We start from the raw sequence: 22,907 nt of genomic DNA, 5'->3' as shown, positions 1-22,907 counted from the left end.
ATTTATAAAGCACAGAGGACAATGTCTGGCACATAGTGAGGATGAGAAAAATGCCTTGTTAGAGAAAGAAAAGAAATGAAAATCAAGAAACAATGTCTATTCCATAGCCATGGAATCTGTTTTCTAAGTCCTTTATACTTCCTCTACTTTAAGGTGTTCCCCTCTCTCCATCTCACACAATAATGTTCCTCTTTATTTATATTCAGTTACTCATTCCTGGAAGCCTGTTTCAAGTCCTGTCTAATTTACAAAGGTATTCCCCTGAATTCAGGCCCATGTAGCTTTCTCCATTTCCTGGCCATAAAGTTTATTGTCTACACCTGGTGATAAAACAACCATTTAACTAGTTAGTTTCTAGTATTTTATATATCTACCTCTTCACTTTGTTTCTGATTTTCCCTGTATTACATTTTATTCCTTAATAATATAAAATTAGTTGTCATTTCCCCTGTATCCTATACACCAGTCCATTTTATTTTTATATATCTTTGTTCAATCCATTTCCTCTTTCTATAACCCCTGCCCATCTTTTGTTGATGTCTCCTCACCTTTCAAGATTTTATTTAGGAGTTAACCCCTTCAGAAGACTAACCTTACATTGGCACGTTGGGCTAAGTGCCCTTCTTGCCATCATTTTTATTTACATAACTTATTGCGTCTGCCTCCTCTATGAGATCACAAGCTCTTTGAAGACAGATTATATCTTCCACCTTTGGACTCTCAGTGTCTAGCAAAATGCCTTTTACATAGAAGGCACCTCCCAAAAATGTGTCATGAAATTGATTCTTCAACTTAACTGTAATTTGCTTAAGGTCAAAGACCATGACGTATATTATATGCATTATATTGGTATTCAATAAATACAAAGTGAAATTAGTGTTTAAATATGTTATAGAAAGTGAAATTAGTGTTTAAATATGTTATAGAAATTTACACCCTTCACCTCATCAATCAAAATAGAATTCTAAAGGTGTACTTTCAGCATAGAAAGATAAGGAAACAATCAGTCCTAAAGGTAGGGGAATAGAAGAAAGCAGCTTAGGTGTTCTTAGGTGTTGTGAACCTAGTTTCTTGAATTCCCAAGAGTTTGAAATGATGTCAGACATGGAGTTGCAAGTTTCTGAAGGTAAAAAGATTGGAATGTATAACTGCTCTGGGATTAATTATAGACCATTGCAGTGTTATTTATTGGCCGAATTTCAATACTGTTGTATCTAAGGGAATAGAGATGCCTGAAGAGAGGGACAGAGATGGGGTAATAGCCGGTCAGTGGAGCAGTCAGAACACATGCAACATTTATTGATTAAGTTCACCATATTCTATGCATATGGTTTGTGGCACCAACAAAAAAATTACAGTAGTAACACCAAGAATCATTGACCACAGATCACCATAACAAGTATAATTATAAGGAAAATATTTGAAATATTGTGAGAATTACCAAAATGTGACACAGAGACACAAAGTGAGCAAAAGCTGTTGGAAAGTGATGCTGATAGACTTGTTTGATGCCGTGTTGCCACAAACCTCTGATTTGCAGAAAATATAATTATTTGCAAAGTGCAATAAAGTGAAGTGTGATAAAATGAGGTGTCTATATTTCAAAAATTTGAAGAAAATTTGCTAATATTTCCCATCATGTTTGTAAATATTTATATTTTTCTCTGAACTTCAACCAGCTCTTGCTTTGTATATTTGAAGTTATGCTGTCATATGCATTAAGTTCATGACTGAAATGTCTTAACTGGTTATATATTTTATCCATATGAAATATCTATATTGAGTGTTTTAATCCTTTTTGCCTCAAAGTGTCTCTTTTTAAATTAGAACTTCTTTTTCTTTTTGTCTATGCTCTTCATTTGGTTTCTATTTGTCTGAGGTACGTCTCTTCTAAATGAGATGGAATTTCCTTTATGACCAATTGGTAAATCTGTAACTTTAAACAGTGCAATGAAACCATTTGCAGTTATTATGATTACTAATATGTTTGGACAAAACTATCAATTTTTTCCCTATATTTAAGAGTTTGTTTCTTGGTTTGTCTCTCTTTTATTTCCCTTTACTCATTTATTTTGTTTCTTAAATTTCACATATGAGTGAAATCATATGGTATTTATCTTTCTCTGACTGACTCATTTTGCTTAGCATCATACTCCCTAGCTCCATCCATATTGTTACACATGGCAAGATTTCATTCTTTTTTAAATAGCTGAATAATATTCCATTGTATCTATATACCCCATCTTTATCCATCCATCTATTGATGAACACCTGGGCTGTTTCCATAGTTTGGCTATTGTATATAATGCTGCAATAAACAAAGGGTATGTATCCCTTTGAATTAGTGTTTTTGTATTTTTTGGGTAAAAACCAGTAGTGTGATTACTGGGTTGTAGGGTAGTTCTATTTTTATTTTTTGGGGCAACTCCATACTGTTCTACTGAGTGGCTGCACTCAGTTTGCAATCCCACCAACAGTGCAGGTGGGTTCCTTTTTCTTCATATCCTTGCCAACACTTGTTTCCTTTTTTTTGATTTTATCCTTTCTGACAGGTGTGAGGTGATGTCTCATTGTAGTTTTGATTTGCATTTTCCTGATGGTGAGTGATGTTGAGTATCTTTTCAAGCATCTGTTGGCCATCTGAATATCTTCTTTGGAGAAATATCTGTTCATGTCACTGGATTGGGGTATTTGTTTATCGGATGTTGAGCTCTATCAGTTCTTTATGTATCTTGCATATAAACCCTTTATCAGATATGTCATTTGCAAATATCTTCTCTCATTCAGGAGGTTGCCTTTTAGTTTTGCTGATTGTTTCCTTTGCTGTACAAAGCTTTTTATTTTGCTGTAGTCCCAATAATGAACTTTTGCTTTTGTTTCCCCTGCCTCAGGACACCTTTTTAGAAAAATGTTGCTATGGCTGATATCACAAAAATTGCTGCCTATCCTCTCTTTTAGGATTTTTATGGTTTCAAGTTTCACATTTAGGTCTTTAACTCATTTTGAATTTATTTTTGTGTATGGTGTAAGAAAATGGTCTGCTTTCATTCTTTTGCATGTAGCTGTCCAGTTTTCCTAACACCATTTGTTGAAGAGACAATTTTTTCCCATCAGATATTCTTTTCTCCTTTGACAGCGTTTAATGAACATGTAAATGTTGGATTTACTTCTGGGTTTTCTATTCTGTTCCATTTATCTATGTGTCTATTTTTGTACCAGTACCATACTGTTTTGATCACTACAGCTTTATAATATAACTTGAAATCTGGAATTTTGATATCTCCACTTATGTTTTCCTATTTCAAGATTGCTTTGGCTGTTTGGGGTCTTTGTGGTTCCATACAAATTTTAGGAATGCTTGTTCTATCTAGTTCTGTGACAAATGCTGTTATTATTATTTTTTTGAGGATTATTTATTTATTTATTTGACAGAGACACACAGTGAGAGAGGGAACACAAACAGGGGGAGTGGGAGAGGAAGAAGCAGGCTTCCTGCTGAGCAGGGAGCCCAATGCGGGGCTCGATCCCAGGACCCTGGGATCATGACCTGAGCCAAAGGCAGACACTTAATGACTGAGCCACCCAGGCGCCCCAAATGCTGTTGTTATTTTGATAGTGATTGCATTAATAGTTGATTTCTTTGGGTAGTATAGACATTTTAACAATATTTGTTCTTCCAATCCATGGGCATGGATGTTTTTCCATTTCTTTGTGTTTTGGCAATTTCTTTCATCAATACTTTATAGTTTTCCCGCCAACAGTGTAGGAGGGTTCCCCTTTCTCCACATCCCCGCCAACAACTGTCATTTCCTGACTTGTTAATTTTAGCCATTCTGACTAGTGTGAGGTGGTATCTCATTGAGGTTTTGACTTGGATTTCCCTGATGCTGAGCGATGTTGAACACTTTTTCATGTGTCTGTTGGCCATTTGGATGTCTTCTTTGGAAAAATGTCTGTTCATGTCTTCTGCCCGTTTCTTGATTGGATCATTTGTTCTTAGGGTGTTGAGTTTAATAAGTTCTTTATATATTTTGGATACTAGCCCTTTATCTGACATGTCATTTGCAAATATCTTCTCCCATTCTGTCGGTTGTCTTTTGGTTTTGTTGACTGTTTCTTTTGCTGTGCAAAAGCTTTTTATCTTGAAGTCCCAATAGTTCTTTTTTTTAAAAATTTTTTTACTGTTATGTTAATCACCATACATTACATCATTAGTTCTTGATGTAGTGTTCCATGATTGATTGTGCATAACACCCAGTGCTCCACGCAGAATGTGCCCTCTTTAATACCCATCAGCAGGCTAACCCATCCCCCCACCCTCCTCCCCTCTAGAACCCTCAGTTTGTTTTTCAGAGTCCATCATCTCTCATGGTTTGTCTCCCACTCCGACTTACTCCCCTTCATTCTTCCCCTCCTGCTATCTTCTTCTTTTTCTTTTTTCTTAACATATGTTGCATTATTTGTTTCAGAAGTACAGATCTGTGATTCAACAGTCTTGCACAATTCACAGCACTCACCATAGCACATTCCCTTCCCAATGTCTATCACCCAGCCACCCCATCCCTCCCACCCCCCACCACTCCAGCAACACTCAGTTTGTTTCCTGAGATTAAGAATTCCTCATATCATTGAGGTCATATGATACATGTTTTTCTCTGATTGACTTATTTCACTCAGCATAACAGCCTCCAGTTCCATCCACGTCGTTGCAAATGGCAAGATCTCATTCCTTTTGATGGCTGCATAATATTCCGTTGGGTATATATACCACACCTTCTTTATCCATTCACCTGTCGATGGACATCTTGGCTCTTTCCACAGTTTGGCTATTGTGGACATTGCTGCTATAAACATTGGGGTGCACGTACCCCTTCGGATCCCTACATTTGTATCTTTTTGGTAAATACCCAGTAGTGCAATTGCTGGATCGTATGGTAGCTCTATTTTCAACTGTTTGAGGAACCTCCATGCTGTTTTCCAGAGTGGTTGCACCAGCTTGCATTCCCACCAACAGTGTAGGAGGGTTCCCCTTTCTCCGCATCCCCGCCAACATCTGTCATTTCCTGACTTGTTAATTTTAGCCATTCTGACTGGTGTGAGGTGGTTTCTCATTGAGGTTTTGATTTGGATTTCCCTGATGCTGAGCGATGTTGAGCACTTTTTCATGTGTCTGTTGGCCATTTGGATGTCTTCTATGGAAAAATGTCTGTTCATGTCTTCTGCCCATTTCTTGACTGGATTATTTGTTCTTTGGGTGTTGAGTTTGATAAGTTCTTTATATATTTTGGATACTAGCCCTTTATCTGATTTGTCATTTGCAAATATTTTCTCCCATTCTGTCGGTTGTCTTTTGGTTTTGTGGACTGTTTCTTTTGCTGTGCAAAAGCTTTTTATCTTGTTGAAATCCCAATCATTCATTTTTGCCCTGGCTTCCCTTGCCTTTGGCGATGTTTCTAGGAAGAAGTTGCTGCGGCTGAGGTCGAAGAGGTTGCTACCTGTGTTCTCCTTTAGGATTCTGATGGACTCCTGTCTCACGTTTAGGTCTTTCAACCATTTGCAGTCTATTTTTGTGTGTGGTGTAAGGAAATGGTCCAGTTTCATTCTTCTGCATGTGGCTGTCCAATTTGCCCAACACCATTTGTTGAAGAGACTGTCTTTTTTCCATTGGACATTCTTTCCTGCTTTGTCGAAGATTAGTTGACCATAGAGTTGAGGGCCCATTTCTGAGCACTCTATTCTGTTCCATTGATCTATGTGTCTGTTTTTGTGCCAGTACCATACTGTCTTGATGATGACAGCTTTGTAATAGAGCTGGAAGTCCGGAATTGTGATGCCGCCAGCTTTGCTTTTCTTTTTCAACATTTCTCTGGCTATTCGGGGGTCTTTTCTGGTTCCATACAAATTTTAGGATTATTTGTTCCATTTCTTTGAAAAAAGTGGATGGTATTTTGATGGGGATTGCATTGAATGTGTAGATTGCTCTAGGTAGCACTGACATCTTCACAATCTTTTTTCTTCCAATCTGTGAGCATGGAACGTTTTTCTATTTCTTTGTGTCTTCCTCAAGTTCTTTCATGAGTATTTTATAGTTTTCTGAGTACAGATCCTTTGCCTCTTTGGTTAGATTTATTCCTAGGTATCTTATGGTTTTGGGTGCAATTGTAAATGGGATCGACTCCTTAATTTTTCTTTCTTCTGTCTTGTTGTTGGTGTATAGGAATGCCACTGATTTCTGTGCATTGGTTTTATATCCTGCCACTTGACTGAATTCCTGTATGAGTTCTAGCAGTTTTGGGGTGGAGTCTTTTGGGTTTTCCACATAAAGTATCATATCATCTGCAAAGAGTGAAAGTTTGGCTTCTTCTTTGCCGATTTGGATTCCTTTTTTTCTTTTTGTTGTCTGATTGCTATGGCTAGGACTTCTAATAGTATGTTGAATAGCAGTGGTGATAGAGGACATCCCTGCCGTCTTCCTGTTATAAAAAAAAATACTTTATAGTTTTCCAAGTATAGGTCTTTCACCTCTTTGGTTAAGTTTATTCTTAGGTGTTTTATATCTTTGGTACACTGTAAATGGGACTGTTTTTTTAATTTCTATTTCTGCTGTTCGTTTTTGGTGTATAGAAATCCAACAGATTTCTGTACATTGATTTTATATTCTGAAACTTTTGATTTCATTTATCATTTCTAGCAGTTTTTTTGGTGAAGTCTTTAGGTTTTACTATATATTATATCATGTCATCTACAAATAGTGTTTTACTTCTTCCTTACCAATTTGGATGCCTTTTATTTCTTTTTTGTTATCTGATTGCTGTGGCTAGGACTTCCAGTACTATGTTGAATAAAAGTGGTGAGTGTACATCCTTGTCCTTCTCCTGACCTTGGGCAAAAGCTCTCAGTTTTTCCCATTGAGTAAGATATTCACTGTGGGTTTTTCATATAAAGCAATTATTGTGTTGAGGTATATTCTCTCTAGACCTACTTTGTTTAGGATTTATCATGAATGATGTACTTTGTCAAATCCTTTTTCTGCATCTATTGAAATAATCATATGGTTTTTATCCTTTCTCTTATTGATGTGTTGTATCATGTTGATTGATTTGCAAATATTGAACCACCCCTGCACCCTGGGGATAAATCCCACTTGATTGTGGTGTATGATTTTTTAAAAATATATTGTTGGATTCAGTTTGCTAATATTTTGTTGAGGATTTTTTGCATCTGTGTTCATTAGAGATATTGGTCTGTAGTTCTCTCTCTCTCTCCTTTGTGGTGTCTTTATCTGGCTTTGGATAATACTGGCCTCATAGAATGAATTTTGAAGTTCTCCTTCATCTTCTGCTGTTCAGAATAGGTTGAGAAGAGTAGATATTAACTCTTCTTTAAATGTTTGGTAGAATTCGCCTGTGGAGCCATCTAGTCCTAAACTTTTGCTTGTTGGGAGTTCTCTGATTACTAGTTCAATTTCATTGCTGGTAATCGGGTATTCAGATTTTCTATTCTGCCTCAGTTTTGTTAGGTTATATTAAGAATTTATCCATTTATTCTAGGTTGTCAAATTTGTTGGTTTATAATTTTCTGTATTATTCTCTTATAATTGTTAGTATTTCTGTGGTGTTGGCTGTTATTTCTCCTCTTTAATTTGTGATTTTGTTTATTTGAATCCTCTCTCTTTTTTTTTTTAATGACTATGGTTAGAGGTCTATCAATTTTGTTGATATTTGGAAAGAACCAGCTCCTGGTTTCTTTGTTCTGTTCTATTGTTTTTTAAGTTTCTATATCATTTATTTCTGCTCTAATCTTCATTATTCTTTCCTTCTGCTGGTTTGGGTTTTGTTTGTTCTTTTTCTAGCTCCTTTAGGTGTAAGTTTAGGTCGTATATTGGAGATTTTTTCTCATTTATTGAGGTAGGCTCGTATTGCTATAAACTTCCCTTTAAGAACTGCTTTTGCTGCATTCCAAAGATTTTGGACCATTATGCTTTCATTTTCATTTGTTTCCATGTAATTTTTAATTTTTTCTTTAATTTCTTGGTTGGTCCATTCATTGTTTAGTAGTATGTTATTTAATTTTCGTGTATTTGTGTTCTTTCCAAATTTTTTTCTGGTGGTTGATTTCTAGTTTTATAGTGTTATGGTCAGAAACGATGCATGGTATAATTTTGATCTTTTTGAATTTGTTTAGACTTGTTTTGTAGCCTAATATATGGTCTATTCTGGGAAATGTTCCATGTGCACTTGAAAAGAATGTGTATTCTGCTATTTTAGGATGGAATGTTCTGAATATATCTGTTAAATCCATCTGGTCCAGTATGTCATTCAAAGCCACCTTGCTGATTTTTCTGTTTGGATGATCTGTCCACTGATATAAGTGGGGTGTAAGTCCCCCACTATTATTGTATTACTATCAATTAGTTCCTTTATGTTTGTTATTAACTGTTTTATGTATTTGGGTGCTCCCATCTTGGGTGCATAAATATTTACAATTGTTGTATCTTCTTGTTGGATTGTCCCCTTTATTATTATATAGTGCCTTTCTTTGCCTCTTGTCACACACTTTGTTTTAAAATCTATTTTGTCTGATATTAGTATGGCTACCCTGGCTTTCTTTTGACATTCATGCTGAATATTTCTTCATCATCTCACTTTCAATCTGGATGTATCTTTAGGTCTGAAATGAGTCTCTTATAGGCAGCATATAGATGGGTCTTGTTTTTTTAATCCACTCTGTCACCCTATGTCTTTTGGTTGGAGCATTTAGTCCATTTACATTCAAAGTAATTACTGATAGATATGTATATATTGCCATTTTGTTACTTGTTATGTGGTTGTTTTTGTAGTTTTTCTCTGATCCTTTCTTCTCTTGTTCTCTTTCATGATTAGTTGGCTTTCTTAGTGATATACTTGGATTCTTTTCTCTTTATTCTTTGCATATCTATTACTGGTTTTTGATTTATGGTTACCATTAGGTTTATATATAACATCTTCTGCATATAGTAGTCTATATTAAGTTGACAGTTGTTTAAGTTGGAACCCATTCTTTACTCCTCTCCCCTCCATGTTTTAGGTATACGACATTATATTTTACATTCTTTTATTTTGTGAAGCCCTTGACTGATTTTTATAGATATATTTATTTTTACTCCTTTTGTGCTTCCAACTTTTTATATTCTCACTTATGGTCTTTCCTTTCTACTCAAAGGGTCCCCTTTAATATTTCTTGTAGGGCTGGTTTAGTGGTCATGGCTCCTTTAGATTTTGTTTGTCTCAGAAACACTTTATCTCTTCTACTCTGAATGATTGGCATTGCTGGATAGAATATTCTTGGCTGTAGATTTTTCCCTTTCAACACTTTGACTAGATCATGCCACTCCCTTTTGTACTACCAAGTTTCTGCTGAAAAAATCCACTGATAGCCTTATGGGGTTTCTCTCGTAACTGTCTTCTTTTCTCTTGCTGCTTTAAAAATTTTTTCTTTATCACTATTTTTTGTCATTTTAATTACTTTGTGTCTTGGTATGGACCTCCATGTGTTGATTTTGTTGGGGCACCTCTGTGCCTCTTGGAATATGGATATCTGTTTCCTTCCCCAGATCAGGAAAGTTTTCAGCTATTATTTCTTCCAATAAATTTTCTGCCCCTTTTCTCTCTCTTCTTCTTCTTCTGGGATCCCTATAATATGAATGCTATTAAACTTGATGGAGTCATGGATTTCCCTAAGTCTATTCTCATTTGCATAATCCTTTTTCCTCTCATTTGCTCAGCTCGATTACTTTTCATTACTGTCTTCCAGGTCATTGATTCATTCCTCTGCTTCCTCTAACCTGCTATTTATTCCACCAAGTGTATTTTTAATTTCATTTATTATATTCTTCATCTCTGATTGATTGTTTTTAATCTCTTTGTTAAGGGTCTCACTGATGTTCTCCACTCCTTCCCAAGTCCAGTGAGTGTCCTTATGATCATTACTTTAAATTCACTATCTGGCATAACACATATCCATTTTGCTTAGTTCTCTTGTGGTTTTGTATGGTTCTCTCATTTGGGACATACTCCTCTGTCTCATCATTTTGTCTACTTCTCTGTGTCTGTTTCTTTGTGTTAGGAAAGTCAGCTACATCTCCTGCTCTTGAATGTAATGGTTTTATGAAGAAGAGATCCTGTAGTGCCCTGCAGTGCAATGTCCTTTGTTCCCTAGGATCTGGTGCTTTAGGGACTGTCTCCTATATGTTACGTATGCCCTGCTGTTGTGTCCTAGCCATTTTTTCCTTCAGTCCAGTCATTTGCAGAGGCTCTCTTTGCCTGTTGTGGGCCATGTTTGGTCACTGGCTGGATGGGGTGCATTTTAACAAGGTGTGCACTGGTCTGCTTGTGAAACGAGGCCTGCTGCCACTGCCACTGTGGCCACTGAAACTGAGGTCCCATAAAATGGTTGGGTTGGGGGATGAGGTGTTGGTGGGGTTTGTGCTGGTCTTCTGGGAGGAGGAGACTTTCAGCACCTGGACTGAGGCAAGAGTGACTGGGAAGGGTGAATACACAGAAGTGGAGGGGACAGGGCTTGGTGTAAGCAAGTTAGGTAGTGAGTGTTGGCATCATGCTGGTCTGCTCAGGTGGCCCTGTATTTATGCTTGGAGGTGGGGGAGTGAATTGGTGCCTTCAGCTCCTCTGTTCCTGAGGGGTCTCCCTGTGATCATTGCCTTTCTGGCCATGCTCTGAGATGAGTAAATAACTCTCCCTCCAGTATGCCCCTGGCATTGTTCAAACTTCTCTTTCCATGCTGTATCTCCATGGACTTTTGCCATGTTGTCTCTTTAAGGGTAGGGACTCTACTTCCTAATGCTCTCCAGGCTCTCCTGAAGTTGAACCCACTGATTTTTTAAAATCCCATGTTTTAAGTCCTGGTAGTTGTACAAACTCACAAGATTCATCCCTTCTCCCTTTGAAAGCCATATGTTATGGGGATTTACCTTCCCTGTGAGGGCTTTCCAGTGTGATAGTCTACTTTTTGCCCTTCTCCACACCATGGGCTCTCTCCCCCTCTGCTGACTGTCACAGTCTGGTCTGATTCACTCCCAAACCTCATCTTCACCCTTCCTGTCTTATTTGATGTGGCCTCTTCTCTACCTTTAGTTGTGGAGTTTGTTCCGCAAATCTTCAGGTTGATTTCTGGGTTATTCATGCTGATGTGAGTGTTATCTAGTTATATCTGTGGGACAAGGAGAGCTTAGGGTCCTCCTACTCTGCCATCCTCCCAACCTCCAACCAAGTGATTTTAAATTTTTATCCTGTGTTTTTTTCTGGCTTTTTTCCATTTGCAGAGCTGTCTTCCAGAAATAAGAAATTGGTCTGTCCTTATATGTATTATGTGTGTGTGTGCATGCACAAATGTCTGAAATGACTAAACACCTTACTTCTGTGCCATCAAAATTCTTGGCAAAGCACCTAGAGAATGCTTTTGTTTATTAATGTATAGAAATGTAGGCACCTTGAGCTTGAAAGACCTTTGAGGTTATCACATTAAATCTTAATAAACCACTTCACCAATTCACATAATAATCAATTCACTCAACAAATATTTTTGAGTACTTATGTATTAAGAACTGTAGTTGGTGCCAGTGGTCTGGCAGACCACACACAAATGTTTGTTCAAGGAGGTCAGGTGAACATTCCAGGAGTGCAGACTGAGAAGGTGCTCTCTGGGTTGACTCTTAGCCAGTTTGCTTTCCCTCAACCACTGCAATGCTTCTGCTCGAGCACTAGCAGTGCATGGTTGGAGAGGAAATATTTTCATATTGAGCCCAAAGCCACCATCTCGTCTCTTCCATTATGGGTCCAGGTGTTGCCAACCTTCACTTAGTCCTTTAGATGTTTGTCCTTCCAAAGTCTTTTCCTTTTACAATTAAACATTCTAAATTTGTATATTTCTCCCTCTCCCTATTTTTTATTAGATTGCTGCTTTCTAGTGTATCAATATGGCCCTTAAACCATACTTCCCAAACCTTTATAAAATACTGCAGATATACTCAAGTTTTGAAGAAGTGCAATGGGACTATCATCTCCTTTAACAAGACAAAACATTTGTGCCTTCAAAGTCTAAGATCACATGAACATGTCTGCCACATCACATTCTCTTATTTAAATGATGAGTTAATATCCAGTCTTTTTTCCAAATAAGATGCCAAACTGGCATTAAAAATCACAGCATTAAATAAGTTAAAAATAAAAAGAGAAAAATAATGCAATGATAGCACCTTATATGGGCTGAGATGTGAGGTTAGGACTATAAAATATGCCCTACAAGTGTCAGATTCAAGAAGTCTCATGTGCTTGCCAGAGCTGGAACATGGCATTGGTCTTAAGATAGTAGTAGCTCACTTTGGCTCATGTTAAAATTATAGCCAACTAAAATCGCTATATATATATATATATATATATATATATTATATATTTTATATAAATGGCTTCAATGTCAAACACACCAATACTTTATTCCAATTATAGTTCATCTTACTAGTTTTTGTTTGATTATGTTATTCAAAAGCTTATGTGGCCCACCTGGTTTTCTGCCATCTGTAGATTTACCAATTATGCTTTTTTTTTTTTTTTTTTTGGATAGTCCTGCAATTGCTTCAAGCCCAAGGGTGAAACAAAGTTTCCTTTTTCTGCTTAACATTTATTTTGAATTGATTTTGCTCAATACCAGTTATATACAATTTACTTTTTAAAGATTCATCAGATGATTTTCTCATCAAATCGTTCACTAATATCTTTTTTTATAATTCACTAATATCTTATGGCATCATTTTAATACTACCTTCAAAATATAAAACATTAGATTCCATAGTATTGACATGCTATTAAATTGTATGAAAATAGAGAGCAATAGCATCTGGTCTGTTAAGCAATTTTTAGCCATGTTGCCTCAAATTATAGAGACTGATACCTGCAGACTCACTCTGAAAACATACTGAATCACTCTATCATGTTGTCATTTAAAAGATTTTGAGGGACACCTGGGTGGCTCAGCTGGTTAAGTGTCTGCCTTAGGCTCAGGTCATGATCTCAGGGTCCTGGGATTGAGTCCCATGTCAGGTTCCCTGCTCTGTGGGGAGTCTGCTTCTCCCTCTGCCCCTCTCCCTGCTTGTGCTCTCACTCTCTCAAATAAATAAATAAAACTTAAAAAATAAAATAAAAAAATAAAAACTGTTGATATAATAAGTGAAAACAAGTTAGTCATGGAATACCTTCAGATAAACTTAATGGCCTTACACATTAAAAACCAACTAAGCAAGAACTGAACTAATTTCACTGATGATGTACAGCCCCAAAGGAGCTTAGACTCTTCTAGGAAGAAAAGCACAGCAACAAGTAGAAGGAGTAAGGTGCTGAAAATACAGCTGTGGTTTGGTGATATGTACAGAGTACAGTAGGAGGTAAAGAAAAGGAAGGTGCTCAGGAAGGATTTTGTAGAGATGTTTGATTTGAGTCAGATGTTCTTTAACAGGTGAGATAGTAAGAGTTTACAGAAAGAGGTTAAGAATATAGGCACAGGAAAGGAAGAACGAGTTAAATAAGAGGTTTCACACTAGAGGAATTTTGGAGTGGCTGATATAGACTTTAAGGAACTAATCTGGAGAGAGATAAAGCTGGGAAGTTTAGCAGGAACTGGGTCATGACGTTCATTGTGTACCATGCGGAGGGCTTAGGAGTTAAGTTTTTCAGAGGGTTGCCCATGTTTCTATAGTTTTATGGCAAGATCCTGAAAATTATGTTTCAGTATTTCTATTAAAAGCCAAAGTTGAAATATTCTAAATTGAAATAATCTCCATCAGATAAGAAGTCACTAAATTATGTTCCTCAAGTTCCGCAAACACAATCCAGCCTTGTTGCTGTGTCTCTAGAAGCAGAGTAGTTGAATCTTTCTACTGATACTATCCTATCATTTCTAACTCTTTATTTCCATTGTTATATAACAGCCATCAAAATAAGTAATTTAAAATCAAATTTGTTAAAAAATGTATTGGTGAATTTCTGATAAAAATTAGAATAAGGATTATTGTAGGTTAGGGATGGAGCATTCACTTTGACGATATTCAAAGTTTCTACTGACATTTTCAATATTTCAAAATACACCCTAATTTACAACGAGGATTTATCACCTAAGAATATTTACAGTTAGGCAGAAGTATGAGATTTTTTAAAAACAATAAATAGAACATGCAAATTACCTTTGGATATTTAAAAGGGAATCACAAGTTATAGGCACTCCATAATTTTTAATGTACTCTCTGTTAACAGACTTTTAAGGGAAAAAAAAAAATCAAGATCCTGACCTCAAAAACACTGCAACTGTAGTTTATACTCAAGTTTGTATATGCATATCTATTAAACCTACACATTTAAGTTCTACCTTTTCAAAACTTTAAATTACTATTATTTTAAATTTTTGTTATAATCCATTATCAGTAGAATACTTATATAAAGTACATGTACATATAAAAGTACATATACATCTTATATATGTACTTTATACGATAGATACACACACACACACACACACACAGACACACACAGACACACACACACACACATCCTCAGAGGAAAATAGCAAAAATAGCCGCCAGTAAAAATGAAATTTGAAATAGCTTTGGAAGTGTTTTGCAAAATCCTTTGATTATGGTAAATTATGCATCATGAAGTACACACGTAATTAAAATATTTAGAAAAAGATTTGGTTTGTTTAGGTTCAGCATGCATTGTTTATGCTGCAAGTTAATGAAGATTATGGTTTTAAAGAGAATGTGTATTTTATATTATAGAACAGGTGCTTCTATTTTTTGTTTTTTAATAGAACAAGGTGGTGTTTGTTTTTCTTTGGGAAGTCATGTTTTATTCATATTATAACATTTCAAATAGTAAAATATTAATCTAAAAAATTTGATTTTCCCAAGATAGTCTTTACATAGTTAATATGGATTTCTAAAATAGATCAGAGTCTTAAAATAAAGACAACGGATCCACTAAAAGTTTTTACGGAGACAAATGTAAAATTTCACATGCATCTGGAACCACAGTTATAGTCTAATCCCAAAGTGCTTATTTTTCAAATAAAGCTATCTGTAAATCTTCTTAGGAGGACAAGCCTCTTTTGAAATGGAAGGGGAAAAAAAACAGGTAAATAAGATAAACACAAGTGTCATTTTTACTGAAGTTGATTTCACACAAAAGCAACAGAAGGCAACTGTTGACGATATCTCCTGAACAGCTGAATGGCATCTGCAAAGCCTGAAGATTTGAAAATATATATTTATACCAAATGTATTTATAAAAATCTGTTTTGAGGTTTGTGAAAAATAAGTTCACTCTCCCTTTTCCCCCAAAGTATGCATGGTGTATATGCTAACTTACTGAATTCATCCTTCATGCAATTCCAGTTTATTAAAGAGGTTAAAAATTTATAAAACTCTGATGGGATATGGTTTTAATGCTTCATCACACTACCCATCATTTGCTTTTCAATCTAGATCAGAATGATCTTTCCTACTTCCCTGCAATCACCTACCTGCACAGCTAATATTTTCTGAATACTCTCCTGAGAGTCTGTCTGGAACTTGGCCAGCCTCATCTGGCTGTAGAGGACCACCAGTTTGAAGTGCTTCTGCCACACCTTGTGTATCCTTCTTTGCAGCTGACAGAGCTAAAGGGAAGAGGGAGGGGGGAAAAACACAAGTCAGAGTAGGAGGGGAAATTAATGGCAGTGTTCAAGAAGAATGATGGAGGGAAATATAGAAAGCAGTCAATAGCCCATTCTGCACTGTACGGACCTGACAGGAATTTCACAGTCTCTTGATTTTCCAGCCCACTCATGTGCATTCATCAGAAACCAGTCACATCTGGCCGCCAGGATGGGGGGTTAATTTTCTCTAAATGCCTCAGCAGTTTTGTTCTAGCTGAGGCAAACTCTGTGACTGCAAAGCTGATGAGTAAAATATTTCTACTTCACCCAGTTTAACTCAAAACCGATAGCCTCGGGACATATTGAACCTTTCTTAAAAAAAAAAAAATCTTTTGAAGCTTTTTTGAATGGCACATCAGGTCAAGCCAAAGTTTAAAAATGCAACTTGGAGACTTTGATGGACACCATTGCTGCTTCTTTTTTTTTTTTTCCCCTCATAAAGCTTACCATTGCTTTGCAATGTGTGCTTTAGAGCATGACAAAACTAAAGAGAATTAACTTAGCCATCAACTGCTGAGGGAGAACAATAACAGGGAAGAGATTTCCAGCAAGAACTCTCTATTAATCTACCTCCCTCTGACTATGTGACATGGAGACATCTCATTGCACTAACGTACAGTGGACGCAGTGTTTAGAGGTGAAACGTTCAATACTGCATCTACACAGAAAAAGACTTCTCCTATGAGGCATTCTATACTTTTTGGATGTTTAGTATAAAATCAAACAACAACAACAAATACAGTAGAAGTTTTACCAAAACAATGAACATATGTCACTCAACAGTTAACACAGCCACACCATATAGAATTTTTATAATTAGGTTATTTTTGAAGAAATAAACTTCATAAAAATTAATTTTAAAAACCGTACTAAAATATATTCTGTCACTGAAACCTTTTTTTTTTTTTTGGAATGTGGATAGTTATTTATGTTGACTTCTTCTTAGTATATTTTGTAGAATGAAAAATAAACACCAAAAATTTCATATCAGACATCTTCACAACAGAATAAAAACATGTCACAAAGTATAGCTATTTTATGTCTTATTTATTGACCTGAGCACATGTAAGGGATCCTATGCAAAACTTCACCAGACTGCATGGATGACTTGTAAACTTTTCTGGAAGCGTATTTCAATAAAACAGTTTACTTAAAAACAACAATTTTAAAAATAGTCACCTGGTGTTGCCTGTGAATCGTTTATAATCATTATCTTCATTATGCATCATAATAAGCAACATATAGGTATTTATGTAAGTCCACAGAATAATGAAACCACTATTCTTGGTTAATTGGTTAACTTGTAAAATAAGAATAACCTTGAAAACTAGAATTTTCAGCTTGCTAAATGTTGAAATATATTACCTGGAATTTAAGGACATTTCAGATAATTTAGGCTATTGAGTTGAAAATTAACATCACTTTTTGAAGAGAAAATCTGTCATTATTAAATGGTTTTCTGTAATATTTAGTACTTTTAATATAATATTAAAATGTTTTTTTTTCTGCCAAATCTGACAGCCCTTGGGGGAGCATATGCTGTTATCTTAAAATACTCACTAAGATGTTAAGACACTTTAGTCTAAGCATTACACCATTATTATGGTATCTGCAAATATGACAAGGGCAAATAAGAGGAAGATGAGTTTTAGAGGAATTCCTTAAACTGAAGGTAACTTTTTTACAAGTGGGAGCTCTCAACATGTGAAAGGTTTTTACAAGTGGGAGCTCATTAACCAAAGTGAACTGAATGGTAAAGCTACCCATCTGTCTCTCTACTTAAGTAGAGAAATTCCTTATGTATCAACTAAAAAAGAGTAATATCTCAAAAGTGTTTTTTTTTAATTTTAGATTTATAGCTAATAAGCCTCTGAAAAAAGAATGGGGACAGAAAAAACGAAGGAATTCTTAGAGAGAATCAGCATCCAGTAAAAGTCACATACATACACAAACATATCCACATTAAAGACAATGAGATGATCAACAATAATATATATGGAAAATATTTAAGGTGCTAGAAATGACAGTTGATATGATGACAACTATTTTAAGAAAATTGTTATGATAAAAGCCCAATTGTAAGATGTTAGTAGACAGTAATCACTCAATAAATACTGAAATTAAATCAATAAAGTGAACTGGTAAAATTTTAGTGGTGAAGCAAAGGAGCGAGTAAGAATTTCAAGAACTTAATAATTAATGAGAGAAGGGAAAGATAAGCCAAGTGAATGTAAGAGACACAAAAATATATAAAGGGAAAACTAAAGAGAGAGAATTCAGTTGTGAGTGGAAAAGTCCTCTAGGTAGATACAGAACTTAGGTTGGAAAGCCAAAGGGACTGGAATGATTTTTGATCTCTCCAACTTCAATTAAACTAGTGTTTCTGAAATGAAACTCTTCAATGATTACATTCTTGAAATGTAATCATCTATTCCTGAAATGATTATATTCCTGTTCTCTCCTTCAGATTTTAGGGAAGATAAGGTGAGATGAGGGAGGAAGTGTTAGAGAAACAAAAAAGAACAGTAAGGGACACAAACACACTGGATGGGGTTACAGCAAGGGCACTGTAAGGACTTGCCAAGTACTTAGAAGTAAGAATGGAATTTAGAGCCACTGATGGAATAACTAGGCTGCTGCTTAGTCTCTAGCACATATTACAAGAATTTTGGAAGAATGGATAAGATTCTCATAGAAAACTCAGAAGGAGCATACTGGCACAGGAAAAGAGTCCTTTTGAAAAAAGATCCTCAACTTCAGCGTCCTCGGTTTTGTACACAAAAGAGAAAAGAGGATATTCAACTGCACCAGGAGCCCTGAAACAGGAAACAGCTGGTGTGTACTCTCAGACATTTAAAATGGCAAAAAGGAATGGTAGAGTTTTCTGACAACGGTTTTTGGCCAGTTTGAATTTGTAGTAGATTTGGTAAGTTGGGCTCTAGTTCTTTCTTTGTGAGTTCTTTGCTGAAGGAAGCCCAAAGATAGAATTTTGTTATTTCTTTTGAGATAATGATCACTATGTATTTATTCAGAAAGAAAAAAAAATCAAGGTCTATTTTGACATGGTATTTAAGATACAGAGAGTTGATGTCAATGTTAGCATTGCATACAATGTTCATTTGTAGATAATATACATCTGGTAAAAATCCCTTCTGATTAAATTTGATTAGGTTCTTTTTATTATATTTATTAACATTTTAAAGCTTGATATTCTCTGACAGTAAAACAGAGAAAATTAATGTTGTCACTGGCAAGAATGAGAGATTCTCCATTCTCCTATTTTAATATACTTTTGTATATTATATAGATTCTGTTTTTAATCCAAGTTATTTTGATGACCTATATAAATTCATGACAACTGCTAACTCCCATATATCACATAAACCTGGCTTTAATACTAAATGTAATAATGTATATATTACAACACACAAAACCTCTAATTAAATAGGTTTAAATTTATATTATTTTACTGTTGTTATGCCTGTGAAAATTATAATATGCTAAGACTAATATAAACTATTTGATATCCCAATCACAAGTTTCAAAAACGTTAGGCATAGCCATAACCAAATTAGCACTGAAATATTGTCTTACACCATTCTCATGTTCTCAGCATTGAAATTAGAACTTTCAAAGCATCACTTTTTCAGGTATTTTCTGTGGTCAGCTTGGAGTATACAGTTGTGTGGTTTGCATTATGGAGGACATAAAAATAAAGCTTTGTTATCCTAGCCCAAAAGGGACAATTGGGGCACATTGTGAAGAATGGGGTAATATAGAGTTGAAGTATATTTGTTATTTACTGTCAGAGAAAAACAGTGTTCATAGATGTGATTTTAAAAATAGACCCTCAAATTATTTGATAATCCTCCTGAAGCAGGAGGGTTTAAAAGTAGACCCTCAAATTATTTGAAAATCATCCCTTTGAGTGTAGGCTGGACTTAGTGACTGTCTTGTAAAGAACAGAAGAGGGCAGAAGATAGTATGCACTTCCAAACACACACACACACACACACACACACACACACACACACCCCTGAGGCTTCTGTCTTGGGTTTTCTCTCTCTCTCATTCTCTCAGATATTTTGATCTGGGAATAGCCAGCTCCCATGTTGTGTAAGCAGCTCTGTGAAAGACCCACATGGTGAGGAACTGAAACTTCTTTTTGCCAACAGCCCCCTGTGAGTGATCTTGAAAGCAGATTCTCCAATCTCTTCAGATGACCCTGACCAACAACTTGATTGCAACCTTGTAGGAGACCATGAGCTAAAATCACCCATCTATGCAGCTCCTGGTTCTTGTCTTTCAGAAACTTTGTGAGAAAAATAAGTGTTTATTAGCTGAAGCTGCTAAATTTAGAGACAATTTGTTGCAGCAATAGTTAATGATAGATTTTAAACTCTTTTTCTTTCTTCTCTCTTTGTCTAGACAGAAAATAATTTACTATCCATATTTTCTGAATGTAAAGCAAACTGATCTCCTAATTCACTGTTTGGTTTAAGACTGAAGCTGAAAATGATTTATGAGTAATAAGAGAGTGATTAATAAATACTTATTGATTGATAGAATGTAGTTTGTACCATCTAGGAGCTCATTAATTGAAGACAGTGTAAAGGAACTATAATTTAATAGTTCCAGAAATTTAAAAATGGTGCATTATCAGCAAATATTTTCATGAAATACATCAATATATCAAAGAAAAAATAATCATTCCCAAGAGAAGTCGATATGAATAAACACAGAACAAAAACAGTCAACAATGAAAAAAATTACCTTAGCAAACTAGGAATAGGAACAGAAGAAAATTTCTTTAACCTGATAAAGGTATAAACTCAAAACTTTCAACAAATATTTTAGTAAATAGAGATACTTTAGAAACATTCCCATAAATGTCAGGAAAAATACAGAAAGGCTATCAGGAATCAGTACCTCTTTTCAAAATTTTACTGCAGATAGTGGCCAAAACAATAAGAAAATGAAAGAAAAAATAGATATAAGAGAAGGAATGCCTACACAGAAAATTAAAGAGGTTCTACAAATCAACAATAAGAGGTAATTAGAGAGTTTAGGAACTTCTTTGCCTGTAAGATCAGCACTGAAAAAAATAACATTAAAAATTATTTATAACCAATTTTGAATCATGATTCTAAAATACCATTTATAATCACAATACAAAATGTAAGATGTCTAGGTTTCAATCTATTAGAGATTGTAGATATAGAGAAATATACACAGAAGGTTAAAAAACCTTTTTTAAAATATAAAGTAAGAACTAAATAAATGGAGAGGTATAATCTGTCCACATAGGGGACATGTCAATGTCTCGCAAAGTGGTCTACAATCTCATCAGGTTTCATAGAACTTGATCTAAAACTTATATGGAAGAATAAAGGACTGAGAACAGCTAAGACAATTGTGAAATAGAAGAATAAGCTAAAAAAAACTTGACATATATAAAGATGTAGGAACTAACAGTAATGTCAGCATTGGAATGGATAAGCATTAGGTCAGAAAAGAGATGAACAAGACATTCATATGAAATATATAAGTTTGAAATATGACACAGCATTTAAATTAGTGGAGAAAGGATGGCATAATTGATTTTCTCTATACAAGTCTCTAAAATAAAATTAGATCCTTAACTTATAATATACACTAACATAAAATCTAGGTAGACTAAATTGAGAAAAGATAAATTTAAAATTGACCTTTCGAAGGGGAAGCAGTTTTAAATAAAATACTAAAATAATAAATTCTAATGGAAAGAACTGGTAAATTTAATTATACTGAATTTTTTAAAATTTAAATTTAAACAGAGTAACAAAATTAACCAGAGGATTAGAAAAAATATTAACAATACAACTAGCAAGGATTAATTTCTTTAACATAGAAAGAGCCCCTATAAATCAATAAGGAAAAATACAAACAATATACCAGAAAAATGGGCAAATAATACAAATAGGCAATTCACAGAAAAGGAAAGCTATTTTGTCTATAAACATTTGAAAAGATATGGTTCATATATACAATGGAATATTACTCAGCCATCAGAAAGGATGAATACCTACCATTTGCATCCACACGGGTGCAACTGGAGGGGATTATGCTAAGTGAAATAAGTCAAGCAGAGAAAGACAATTATCATATGGTTTCACTTATTTGTGGAACATAAGGAATAGCGTGGAGGACCACAGGGGAAGGGAGGGAAAACTGAATGGGAAGAAATCAGAGAGGGAGACAAACCATGAGAGACTCTGGACTCTGGGAAACAAACTGAAGGTTACAGAAGGGAGGCGGTGGGGGAATGGAGTAGCCGGGTGATGGGTATTAAGGAGGGCATGTGTTGTGATGAGCACTGGTTATTAAACACAACTAATGAATCGTTGAACACTTAAAAAAAAGAAAAACATGTTCAATCTCAATAGTAGAGCACAAATAAATATGATATATACTCACCCAATTGGCAATTATTACAAAAAACTGTCCATACCAATTCTTGGTAAGATGTGGAAAAAACTGAACTCTCATACATTGTTCATACATTGTCAAATTTGTGTCTAATTTGACACAAAGATTCTGGAGAACAATCTGACATTATGTATTAAATTTGCAGATGTAGCTCCCCTTTGATCTAGCAATTATACTTAAACCTACATATTCTAGACCAGTCGTTCTCAAGATCAGCAGGATCAGTATCACAACAGAACTCATAGCAGCAATGTCCACAATAGCCAAACTGTGGAAAGAGCCAAGATGTCCATCGACAGATGAATGGATAAAGAAGATGTGGTATATATACACAATGGAATATTATGCAGCCATCAAAAGGAATGAGATCTTGCCATTTGCAACGAGATGGAACTGGAGGGTGTTATGCTTAGTGAAATAAGTCAATCAGAGAAAGACATGTATCATATGACCTCACTGATATGAGGAATTCTTAATCTCAGGAACAAACTGAGGGTTGCTGGAGTGGTCGGGGGTGGGAGGGATGGGGTGGCTGGGTGATAGACATTGGGGAGGGTATGTGCTACGGTGAGCGCTGTGAATTGTGTAAGACTGTTGAATCACAGATCTGTACTTCTGAAACAAATAACGCAACATATTTTAAGACAAAAGAATAAGAAGAAGATAGCAGGAGAGGAAGAATGAAGGGGAGTAAGTCAGACGGG

The 22,907-nt window shown here is 35.3% G+C and overlaps 1 protein-coding gene across 7 annotated transcripts in view; it reads right to left on the bottom strand.

Moving 5' to 3' along the window:
- The window catches only part of CCDC178 (coiled-coil domain containing 178), a 427,560-nt gene that overhangs the window by 29,552 nt on the left and 375,101 nt on the right, over nucleotides 1-22,907 (bottom strand). For 6 of the 7 annotated variants that reach the window (XM_025886654.2, XM_073897975.1, XM_073897973.1 and 3 more), the window contains one exon: nucleotides 15,562-15,696. In XM_025886654.2, coding sequence (XP_025742439.1) covers nucleotides 15,562-15,696 — 135 coding nt within the window. Of the gene's footprint in view, nucleotides 1-15,561; nucleotides 15,697-22,907 lie in introns of those variants that run through there. The other variant, XR_012379920.1, reaches the window with a different exon arrangement.

This window comes from Callorhinus ursinus, unplaced genomic scaffold (genome assembly GCF_003265705.2).
Source record: "Callorhinus ursinus isolate GAN/ISIS: 27379988/994484 unplaced genomic scaffold, GSC_fseal_2.0 scaffold11, whole genome shotgun sequence".
NCBI classification, from domain to species: Eukaryota; Metazoa; Chordata; class Mammalia; order Carnivora; family Otariidae; genus Callorhinus; species Callorhinus ursinus.
The sequence above is the reverse complement of the archived record's forward strand: the minus strand, read 5'-3'. Positions and strand labels throughout refer to the sequence as shown.